The sequence below is a fragment of the Physeter macrocephalus genome, chromosome 12 (assembly GCF_002837175.3).
Source record: "Physeter macrocephalus isolate SW-GA chromosome 12, ASM283717v5, whole genome shotgun sequence".
NCBI lineage: Eukaryota > Metazoa > Chordata > Mammalia > Artiodactyla > Physeteridae > Physeter > Physeter macrocephalus.
In genome coordinates, this window is record NC_041225.1 from 70329514 (window position 1) to 70341738 (window position 12225).

The 12225-nt window shown below is 46.6% G+C and overlaps 1 protein-coding gene across 7 annotated transcripts in view; it reads left to right on the forward strand.

The window, feature by feature from the left end:
• Positions 1-12225, forward strand: part of SPTBN1 (spectrin beta, non-erythrocytic 1) — a 168197-nt gene that overhangs the window by 134478 nt on the left and 21494 nt on the right. For all 7 annotated transcript variants that reach the window (XM_028496660.2, XM_055089181.1, XM_028496658.2 and 4 more), the window contains 6 exons: positions 1076-1249; positions 5051-5142; positions 6391-6471; positions 6848-6963; positions 10685-10797; positions 11600-11787. In XM_028496660.2, the coding sequence (XP_028352461.1) occupies positions 1076-1249; positions 5051-5142; positions 6391-6471; positions 6848-6963; positions 10685-10797; positions 11600-11787 (764 nt within the window). The remainder of the gene's footprint in view (positions 1-1075; positions 1250-5050; positions 5143-6390; positions 6472-6847; positions 6964-10684; positions 10798-11599; positions 11788-12225) is intronic.

A 12225-nucleotide genomic window follows, 5' to 3' on the forward strand; every position in this document is an offset into this window, starting at 1 on the left:
GTCCAGACAGAGACCACAGATGTATAGGTTTTCGGGGGAAGGGGAGACCTGTGAGAACTGGAATGGTTGGAAATGACTCCTAGCAGGAAAGATGTGCCTTGACCTGAACCTTGAAAGGTGGGTGGGGTACAGTGAGTTGGCTGAGGAGGTAGGATGGCACCAGGCCACGTTCATCTTCTGGCCAGGGGGGTGTGGGCAACCTGGTGGCAGCTTTGTGGAGTAATGAGATCAGCCTGAGGTGCACCCTCAGCTAGAAGGGGGAGTAACGGGTGATAGAGAGGAGGGTGGGAAGGGTGGAGGCAGGCGATGGAGGCATGAACTTGTTCTTGACGCAGGAGATGATAGAGACCCGTTGAAAATTTCGAGTGTGTGTGTGTGTGTGTGTGTGTATCTTTACCTATTGCTTTGTTTATTTAAAATGCTCACCTTGAAAGCGCCTTTTTTTGATTTTGATATAACTGATTAAAAGGAATAGACATTTGAGGTAGTCACATTAGACTACTCTCATATTTTTCTTTATCCTTTCTTTGCAGTAAGTCACACCCTTTTACTCAACACCCCTCCATCATCCTCACAAAACCAGCGCTTGAAAATTCCGCTGATTTGGTGGAGTGTCCCCCCTTTTTCATTTTGAGCCAACCTTGGGAAACAACCCGAACCAGCAGGTGGCAAACCTGTTTTTACGTTTAAAGCAGCCAGCAAATCTTCAGGGGTGTTTCGCTGTGCGTCTGCAAAAATTATATGGATGGCAGTAGTAGCTCTGAAATTCTTTATGAAAATTGGGTTCCTTTTTCTCTAAGCTTCCAGCTTCTGTGCTCATTTGTAAATTGTGTCACTTTCATGATTAAACAAAAACCTCTGAAGAGTGATCGGTTACCATCCCTTAAGTAAACTTTTCTAAGGCTGTTAGATAAACTCTGTCCTTGGACTGAATGAGCATGTTTTTTTTTAACGTTTTGCTATGGGTCGGAAAGCGCTGCATGAACGGGCACGTGTGCACTTTCTGGGCTGTAGTTCTGAGCTGCTTTCTGCCCTCTTGGATGATCTGTTTCCACCTTCTGCTCATCTGTTTTAGCCTAAACCCACCAAGGGACGAATGCGCATCCACTGTCTGGAGAACGTGGACAAGGCCCTTCAGTTCCTGAAGGAGCAGAGAGTCCATCTTGAGAACATGGGGTCCCACGACATCGTGGATGGGAACCACCGGCTGACCCTCGGCCTTATCTGGACCATCATCCTGCGCTTCCAGGTAAGGGACTTGGCCCGGCGATTTGGCCTCCCTCCTGGGTATGAGCATCCCTGTGAAACTGGCCTCCCCATTCCAGAGGGACCAGCTAGACCGGGTTGAAATGTCATCTCAGAGTCAGGTGTGCAGAGCGGCGGGTCACATTTGGCTGCCCTGTAGGCATGTGGCAGCTAACCATATCCTCCCTCAGTTTTGCCAGCCCCTGAAAGTCTTGACTCTCCTGACAAAGAAGAGGGTTTCTGGGCTGCGTCTCAGCCCACCACTTCACCGACACCTACTGTAAACATCTGGTGTCTGCTGCTCAGCTTTCAGGAGCAGAGGTGTAAGGATGTGGTCGATGCTAGGGTACTACCACTAGACTGTTTGAAGTTTGCCAGATTGTGGCATGCATCATAGAATATCTTTAGGCGAAGCTGCTTAGGATCATGACACATGTGTGGGCTCTGTTTTCACCTTCTCCTTCTACTTTGGATGTGAGGAAGCAGTTTTCAGGGGGGATGTGCAAGAAAGCCTTATGCTTGTTTGAATTGGTGACGATTTTATGGGTTTGTTATACCCGAGCGAAAGGTTCTAAGTATAGAAATACTCTAAGCCAGAAGGTACTCTCAAGGTCATTTTGTCCCCTTCCTTCACTTTATGAGGGAAGGGAGGAGCCTTGCCAGGGATCACACAGCCAGTCAGGGCTGCTGTGCATGCTTCTGACCCCTTGGAAGAGAGCTCAGCCTTTCTTGTCTGTGAAGCACCTCCGGCGTGATTACTGGTTCTTTCTCCAGGCTGTTGCTTCATGCTCCTGCTTTTCAGTTAAAATCTGAAATTCAGGAAACACTTCTTACCACAGCGTCAGGTTACTCTGCAAACAAAAGTCTGAACAGTCCTGTCTCCACCCTGGCTGTGTTCTCTGTATCTTCCCTTCCTGTTAAGCCCCTTTGATGAAGTTTGATTGATTTTTTTTTTCCCCTAGGTAAATAAAAATCTCACCAACAAAGGGCCATGTCAGAAATGAAATTATAGCTCTCTTTGTATTCTTACTAAAATGCTGAAATCAACCTCTAACCAATCGTTTTCCTTCTCGCTTCCCTCGGGATTGGGCAGCTGTAGTTTAGTGGTCTGGGTGGGTATGTGGGAGGAGGGAGGGGGTAGGGGACCAAACCAGAGCTGTACAGAGACACTCCCTGCATGGGGGGTTCCTCAGCCTGGACCTGCCTTGCGAAAGCCGTTTACTCATTCAGGTTCCCTGGTCCCGGTCCCAGCCCCAGCGCTTCTAATTAAATAGGTCTGAGGCTGGGAACCACTGTGAAGGTGACATCGTTAGTGGAGATTTAATTGCAACAATCAGTGACTTTATTTTGCAAACAGAACTCTTCTGCAGGTTTCTGTCAGTTAGTTCCTGAATGATTTGAAAACAGAGTGAATACCATTGCATTCACTAACCATTGCTCTTGGCCTTAGGCCAACAGGACTCTCCTGGAGCATCGCCTCAGTTCTGTAGAGTAAAAGGTCCTATTTCTCTTGCCGTTGGCCTGTAGTAATCAGAGCGTGGAAGGGCGTACTGACAGTGGCCTCTCGACAGCGGGTCTTGTGCCCATGGTGGGGAGCTGGCACACACAGCCCTTTCCGGGATTCTCGGCATGAATTGGGTTGCATCATTGACTAATTAGCTTCCTGTCAGCTTGCCTTTTTCTGTGCTTGAACCTGTAAATGCTGATACGTAGTTTCTCCCTTTCCTTTGAGGCTGATGTCACTGCATGGCCTGCAGGATTGGTGTCTGACATGACCCCACGTCCTGCAGCAGTTTTATCACATCATCCCCCGCTCCACAAACATGTATTGATTCTGCACCAGCCAAGGCCCAGCTCACGTTCTGTGTCCTCTGCGAAGTGTCCCACGTATCTACAAAGATCTCTCCCCACCGTCCCCCAGCTCCTGCATGTGCAACCTTGTCTTACATTTCGTGTGTGTGTGTGTGTGTGTGTGTGTGTGTGTGTCCAGAGTCCCCAAGACGTGGCCTGCCCTGATGTGTGTAACAGGTGTGCATTAAATACCGATGATGACAGACAGGTTTTATGCTGCTTTCCCTTAAAAGAGAGTACAAGATGGTGTGAGAAACTGGAATGAAAGTCGTCGAGTCTGCCTGGTCCACATAGGGAGCTGTCTTCATTTCAGAAGGGTAGATATTGTTTCTAAAAGAACAAGTCTGGAAACAGATTTCCTTCACACTGAGGCATAGGAAAGCTGACGGGGGTTTATGTGTAAAATTCCATCTGCCTTTCCTGGTGAGTCTGTGTCTTACTCCTTGAGTGAAGGTTATTCTTACGCAGTCTTTGGAGTTTGGAGTTTATGCAAGCTCAGACTTCACTTACAACAGTTAAAAACGGAGAATTTTTTTTAGAAGTGCAATTATTTCAATTTCTAGGTGTTTTTCCTAGTTGAAAGTTTCTAACTTTTTAATCTTAATTTTATCCTCCTCCTACCTCTTTCTCTTAAAAAGAATTCTGGGACGTGTTTCTAGATTAAATGGAAAGACCTTTGACAGGGGCCAGGACAGGGAAGCTTGGAATGGTTAGAGCTGAAAGAGAGGCCAACACCCTTTCCCCTGGCTCCATCCCACATTTTATCATTATAATCAAGGAACTAAAGGCAAAGGGGTATATAGAGCATTTGTTTAAAATCACGTAACTGGTAGGCAGCTCGTGATCCAAAGAGCTGACATGTATGGATCCTTACTAAGAGCCCAGCCCTTCATACTTTGCATTTGTTCAAGTGTACAGCAGCGCTCCGAGATAGCCACCCCTCAGAGGGGAAGCCGAGGAACTCGCCCAAGGACACGCAATAGGTGGGGGAGCCTGGATTTGGACCCAGAGAGTCTGACTTTGGTGCCAGTAGACCAGGCTCTATGTCCTGTTGAGAATCAGCGGCCTATGAGTAGTTGATGAATACAGGCTGTCTTAGTCCATTCAGGCTGCTAAAACAAAGTACCACAGATTGGGTGGCTTCCAAACAGTAGAAATTTATTGCTTATGGTCTGGAGGCTGTAAGTCTGAGATCAGGGTGCTAGCATGGTCAGATGAGGGCCCTCTTCCGGGTTGCATACTTTTCATTGTGTCCTCCCATGGTGGAAGGCGCTAGGGATCTCTCTGGAGCCCCTTTTATAAGGCACAAATCCCATTTATGAGGGCTCTACCCTCATAACTTGAGCATCTCCCAAAGGCCCCACCTCTTAACACCATCACCTGTGGGGCTTAGGATTATTTCAACATAAGAATTGGTGAGGGTGTGGGAGACAAACATTCAGACCATGGAAGCACAGCATTTAAGGGCACTCTTTCTCTGAGAGTTTGGGTCAGTTTTCAGGAAATGGTGCACGCGTTGTCCTCATCAGTGAAGGACTCACTCACCCTGGGGTAAAAAAATCTTTGGTTGTGAGAAAACAAACGGTATTTTTCTAGAGTCTGCTGAGGTTCAGGGTGTACCGTATGAACCACCGTTCTAGCTTGTAGTTGGAGAAGATGGGCTACGTTGGGGGTAGAAATGACCCCTAATCGGTTCTTGGAAGTCAGGCAGGTAACTAGTTTTCACTTCAGTCTTATCTTTGTGCAAAATAGAGAACCTAGTTCTGGTTGGTGTTTCTAAGAAGTGAACCCTGGCTTCAGAAAGCAGTTCTCATTGACCCTTGGAGTAGACAGTCTGCAGGGCTAGGTGTTGATCTAAAGTTTACTCTTTATGTTTATGCAGACCTGTTCTTCTGTGGCTTTTCATTAGGAAGCTAACGCATCTATTGGTCTAATATTTCTTTGTAAATCTTAGATCCAGGATATCAGCGTGGAAACTGAAGACAACAAAGAAAAGAAATCTGCCAAGGATGCATTGCTGTTGTGGTGCCAGATGAAGACAGCTGGGTGAGCACGAACTCAGGGGGTTAGGGGCTGCTTCTCCCAGGACTAAGTTCTACCAGAGTCATCACTTACAAGGTGTCGTTGACGAGTATCTTTTCCACCACTTCCATTGAGACGTCTTGTTGACCCGCAAGCAGTTGATGCACTGACATTTCAGCTAGCTCTCAGAGCAGGAGTTGATTTATATCCTGGACCTGTCGTTTGCACAGTCAGTTTCCCTCTGTTTATTAAGGAAGTTCCAGAGAGAAGTTAATCTTGAATTTTAAAACCCTGAAACCATGTTTAAGAATCTCATCCGTGATATTTATAAAAAGTTGTGGGTTTTCTCCTCTCTTTAATTTCTGTTGCTTTGGGAAGCTCTGTGCAGTAAACTTAAGGGTGGGTGGTCTTTGTACATTATCTCAGTTTCCCTTTCTTTTATTCTTCCATTGAAATTTCAGTCAAGATATTTTTTAGAGAATTGCATCTTGCTCATTGCTCACTGAAACTGTCGGCGCTCCTAGGTACTAATTGAGAATTGGTTTTGTACCAGGTTAATTTTGCACCAAGTCAGGACTACTTGGAGGACAGATGTAACTGTAATGGACATGGTCAGTCAGTGGTAACTATGGAAACCATAAAGCGTGTAAGGCTTAGTAAGGGGATCAAGTTAGGAGTGAACTTTTAATCAACCACAGGTAGAAAGTTATTAATAATCAATGTGATGTAGAGTAGCTGATTGACTGCGGGTAAGTTTCAAACATAGGGAGGTGTTTCAGGGAGGTACTAGATTTACAAAACTTCATCCAGTTCAGTGGGATAAGGAAGAAGGAGAGTTGAGTGTTTGAACAGGTAATCCCAGCTACTTCCTCTCACGGAGTGCCGTGTGAACTCGGGTCTTGGTGTCTGCAGGGTTCTGATAGCTGTGCTGGGGGCGTGGAAAGCCAGTGAAGTAAGGAGGCCTCAGAGGCATCTAGTTGTGGTCACTTTTTTCTCAGTAAGCCTGGTGTTTTCAGTCGAGGACGCAGATCACAGATCGAATTACCAAGAAAGAAAAGCCATGTGGACGTGTGTTTTATTCTTATTTTCCAACAAGGAGAAGTTGAGGCGGATCTTAGCTTCGATTTGATTGTCCTTATTGATGTTCACTGCCCGACATTTTCGCAGTGCCTACAGACTTTTTTTTTTTTTTTTAAAACACTGTGTTTAGCAAAAGCACAGACCTTTATTTGATAACTGTGTCGCTCTTGTCTCGTGCCTCGTGTTTGTTAGGTACCCCAACGTCAACATTCACAATTTCACCACTAGCTGGAGGGACGGCATGGCCTTCAATGCACTGATACACAAACACCGGTGAGTCCTTAGAGGTCATGCTAACAATTTGGGGGTGGAATGTTGACATCCTTGTGTAGCAGATGTGGGTGACTTTCAGTCCTCATGTCCGTTGCCCTCGCTGTTGCCTCACGGTGGAAATTCCTGCCTTCCCCGTGAGGAAGTTGAGAGAGAATGTATAAATTCTCCCAAACCAGAGAAACAAGTTCACCCATTGTCTTCATAAACTTTGAGGTTGTTTATTCAAAAATCGGGTTTCATTGTTTGATGATTAACAGATATTGTAGGCTTTTACTCTGCTAAGTGGACACTTTTGGAGTAGTAATCGAGTCCCATTGGTCACACGGAGTGTTTTCAAGCCACGGTTTCTGTTGTGTCCCACTGTTGTCCTGTACAGGCCTGACCTGATAGATTTTGACAAGCTAAAGAAATCCAATGCACACTACAATCTGCAGAATGCATTTAACCTTGCAGAGCAGCACCTCGGCCTTACTAAACTGTTGGACCCCGAAGGTAAGGACTCCAGGGGTAAAAGGTGGGACCTTCGGCATCTCTAGCACTGAGGGGTAAATATAAAATCTGCTTTGTGTCAGTTTGTTTAATTTGTACAGTGTGCTTTGGGAATTATCTAAGGAAGAGGAGTTTAATTTTGGTGTGGGAATTACTTGAGGATTTGTGTAAAGGATTCCGTCTGAAAAGGCCTTGAAAGATGAGTATGATTTAAACATGTGCCAGAGGAGAGGGCAGCAGACAGAGGAATTTGTGTGAGCAAAGGAACCAGGAAAGGGGAAGGTGTGATTGGGGACTGACAGTTTATTGGGGGTGGTGTTAGCGTGATGTTGGGAAAAATACAACTGGAAAGGTAGGTGGGCGAGGGCCCAACAGGTTACAGTCTTTAGAGGGTATTCAGCAGGCAGTGGGGAGTCATTGAAGCCTCTTAGCCTCTGTGCTCGAGGAAGAGAAACCTGCCTTAGGCTCTCCATACATGCTTGTTGACTGACGTTCATCCCACGGTGGCAAGAGCGTGGTTTGGCCTAGGTAGAGATAGGGGCGGGGGCCTCCTTAGGAGACTGTGCGGTGTTTGCTCGCGAGCATGAAGAGCTTCAGTGAGGAAGGTGCACCCGGCACGTGTGCGCGGCAGCAGTCACATGCGCAGTCCCTCCTCGTGGCTGGCTGCTTGGCGGCCCAGTCTCTGCACGGAACCAGCCTCTCTGCTCTGCGGATCCCTGCAGCAGGACCCTGAAGACTGACTGCGGGGGACATGGAGCAGACCTGTGTGGGACAGTCCCATAGGTTGTAAATCCTTTGCTTACCAAAATCCTAACTGTAGGCTTCATCTTAGCATGAGCTATCACGGGAACGTTTTCTGATGTCGAGAAGCATTTAAAATGTAAGAGGATTTGTTTGTAGGGCTAGAGCTTTTTAGACCCTCTCAGCTGTTAGCAAATATTAGAGAGAAAAAACTGTGAGTGAAAGTTTAAAGTTCTTATAAATATAGAACAGGAAGTTGAACTCCCCAAGGGCAGATCGAGGTCAGGAGGCTGCCAGGCAGGCGTCTTGCTATTTTCCAGTGCATCAGATGCACTGATAGTTTCACTACAGGAAGCTGAGATAAAATTATCTTTGTGCTGGCCCATTAAATGATTTCTCCATATAAACACAAAACTAAAATTCCTTGGACTGTGATAAATCTTTGTGCTTAACCCCTGCCTTACTCTGGAAAGGCATCCTCCCTGAGCCCGAGCTCTTTGTGCTTAGATAAAGAATCTTCTTTTTTTTTTTAATCACTATGACAAAAAGAAATTTAATAAGTTGCTCATTAGTTAATCTTTCTAATCACCACCCACTACGAAAAGGGGATTGATGTTCCCCAGATCATTCTAAGACAAGGAGCTAAAAAAAGCAGTCGATGTCACTTATTCTGTGGGTTTGGTCTTATTAGTTGTCCTTAGCTGCCATTACTTGTCCGGTGCCCCAGAGAGCATCAGTTAAAATAAAATTGTAAACAAGTTAAAAAAGGTTTTGCTTGCTCACTCCTTCCCAGTTATGTCGACATTTTATGTTTATTAAATTGCATACAAGGATGGCATTTTTTCCTGGCCTTCCTCCAATTCTGTATCCACGGGGCCCACTTTTATGGGGCCAGACAGACACAGGAGTTGGCCACAGGGGCCCTGGGGTGGGAACAGTAGCTGTGGCCCCCACTGCCATCAGCTGCCTCAGTGACTCTGGGCAGGGAGCTTTCCCGCCCTGTGCCCTGGTAGTCAAGTCTTTAAAACAAGAGAAACAACCTGCCTCACACAGGGCTGCCAGGAGGATAGAAGTGAAGGCGCGTGTGCGGATGCACATTGAAAAAAGAGCCCCATACGTCAACAAAGAGCCATCTGTGTGTTCTCTCCTCCGTCTATCCTGAGTTGAGTACTTCCTTCAACATTGCCATACCCCGAAGACTGACCACCTTCATTCATTTGCTCCCTCCCTCGATAAATATTTATTGACCACCCACCCTGTATATAAGACAGCACAGTTAGGAGGTGGGGAGGCACGGTGGCACAGGGCTTCCCAAGACTGGGTTCCTGCCTTGGAAACTCAGTCTTGTAAGACTAATGAAATGTGCATAAGTAATCATAGGACCTGGCAGAAAGCAAACCATAAACAAAGCCCTTTAGGGAACAGAGGAGACAGTCATTCCAGCTGTAGGGATTGGAAATGGCTGTGTTGGAGTGGTGGCTTCTGAGCTGGACCTGAAGGGTAGGAAGAAGGTGATGTGCTGGGGAAGGCCCTTTCAGACAAAGGGAGGCTGTAACTGGAAGGAATATTGGGAATTGAGGGGTGGTAAATAGTCCAGTTGGGTTTAGATCTGTAGTGCCTTAGAAGAACCAGTAGGCTATAGAATGAGAAATGTCTAGAATGGCACTTGGCACTTAGAGGAAGCTTGATAAATTTCGATGGATAGATGGAAGGAAGGGAGGGAGGGAAAGAAAGCGCAAATTGTAGAGGCCTTTGGGGTTTACACTTTATTTTTCAGACTGCAGGGCACTTCTGAGTAATTTGGGCTTGGGAGGAAGCTGTGCTTCACAGCTGTGCTTCTGGAAGATCAGCTAGGCAAGGTGTGTAAAGTGAATCGAGTAGCAGGGAGACCCAGTGAGGAAGCCATTGCTTCAGGTCTGGTTATGTGACCGTGAGAGCTGGACCCGAGAGTGACAATAAGGATTCCATAAGTAGAATCATCAGGTCTCAGACCCGGTGACTAACTGGATATGGGAAACAAGGAGATAAAGATGTCCATGGACTTAGTGGCCGGGAAAGATTCTGGTGCCACTGGCAGAAATAAGGACCACAGAGAAACACAGACCAGCCTAGGGGTTGGGGAGGCAGGGAGGTGAATGTGGTGTGTCTGGGTGGTAGCCACATCACTGAGATATCTGACTCAATTCTTACCGTGTTCTTCATTTCTGTGTAGTAGTTTTGTATATATTTTGTCATCTCAGTGGCCTGAGATCCTCTAGAGAAAGGATCATGTCTATTAAGACTTTTATGTCCTTCTGTCATACAGAGTGAAGTAAGTCCGAAAGAGAAAAACAGATACCGTATGCTAACACATATATGGAATCTAAAAAAAAAAAAAAAAAGTGGTTCTGATGAACCTAGGAGCTAGGAGCAGGAATAAAGACGCAGATGTAGAGAATGGACTTGAGGACACGGGGAGGGGGAAGGGTAAGCTGGGACGAAGTGAGAGAGTGGCATGGACATATATACACTACCCAATGTAAAATAGATAGCTAGTGGGAAGCAGCCGCATAGCACAGGGAGATCAGCTCGGTGCTCTGTGTCCACCTAGAGGGGTGGGATAGGGAGGGTGAGAGGGAGACGCAAGAAGGAGGAGATACGGGCATATGTGTACACATATAGCCGATTCACTTTGTTATACAGCAGCAACTAACACACCATTGTAAAGCAATTATACTTCAGTAAAGCTGTTAAAAAAAAAAGACTTTTATGTTCTTATTGCAGTAGAAGGCACTTATGAATGTTCATATAGTAAAAGAGCCAGGGAGATGATTTCATCCCTGTTAGTTAACTTTATAATTAACGCATTGATGGCAGAACTCTCAAGCCCCAAAAATGAAGATATGGGCCTGTGCAGTGCTGAGCAGCTGTTCCGGGTTGTTCCTGCTGCCTGGTTGGTGGTGCCGTGAGCAGAGTACTGAACAGAATCTTCTCTGGGTTGCAGATATCAGTGTGGACCACCCCGATGAGAAGTCCATTATCACTTATGTGGTGACTTATTACCACTACTTCTCAAAGATGAAGGCCTTGGCTGTTGAAGGAAAACGAATTGGAAAGGTGAGCTCACACCACTTTTGTAAGTTGTGAGACGTAATTAAGGTTCCCATCTTAATGTGCTGCCACCATATGCACTCAGACGTTTAGCTACTGGGAGTTCGTGGCAGGTTCTCCACATGGCAGGGAAGTGGGCAGCAGCCTTTCGATCCCAAAGAGTACCAGGAGGCAGGAGTGGTGGGTGGCTAAAAGACTTAGGAAGGGATTTCAGGGGGCTCTCAGACCCAGAAACACCCCTCCCCTCAACCTTGCCAGAAAATTGGGTATTGAAAACCTGATTGAGTTGCCTGATGTCATGGACGTGAAAATCCGACTTACCACGCTTGGAAAGGCCTCATCAGTATTACGCTTTTAAAATTTTTTTGTTTGGCTGATGTTCCCCTGCCATATATTTCAAAACACCTCAGATCAGATGACATTGTCTTCTCAGTGCAGTGGAATGGAAAATTCATGGGCGTTCATGGGACAGGACCAAGCAAAAGAGAGCCCTTTTTGTTCCTCTAGGAATTTCGGAGCTGAGGCATCAGGAGTCATTCAGGCTCTGAAACCCTTTGCCTGGGGGTTGGGAGGTTACAGAACCAATTCCAGTTGAGTTAAGCTGCCATTGCTCACAAGTGATAGCCACGGTCTGAGTGCTTATTAGCACATGGTTCTTGGAGTTTTAAAAACTCTTGTGCCAAAGTCTCATAGAACCGTTTTCAGAGCCAGCGCTGAAGTGTGTGCGGGCTCCCGTAGGGCTGCAGTCACGTCTCCCTTACGTAGGGATACGATCTTGTTTTTCCATTTTTCTGACTCTTGTTTACAGGTGCTCGACAATGCTATTGAAACAGAAAAAATGATCGAAAAGTATGAATCCCTTGCCTCTGACCTTCTGGAGTGGATTGAACAAACCATCATTATTTTGAACAATCGCAAATTTGCCAACTCGCTGGTTGGGGTTCAACAACAGCTTCAGGCCTTCAACACCTACCGCACTGTGGAGAAACCGCCCAAGTAAGATGCAGAGTGTAATGCCTTGCCCTTCTTATGGGGAGAGAGGTGATTGCAGCCGCAGACCCCTGTTTTCTGACTTGCATGGTCTCACGTCTCAATGAATGCCTCTTGCCAGCGGCCTGTCCTACTCCTTTTTTTTTTTTTTTTTTTTTTGCGGTACGTGGGCCTCTCACTGTTGTGGCCTCTCCCGTTGCGGAGCACAGGCTCCGGACGCGCAGGCTCAGCGGCCATGGCTCACGGGCCCAGCCGCTCCGCGGCATGTGGGATCCTCCCGGACCGGTGCACGAACCCGTGTCCCCTGCATCGGCAGGCGGACTCTCAACCACTGCGCCACCAGGGAAGCCCTGTCCTACTCCTTTTAATCTGAGCCTGTGTTGTCGAGATGTATTCCAAATTATACCCTCTGTGAGCCCTTTCCAGCAGAAATGTGCCACTGGT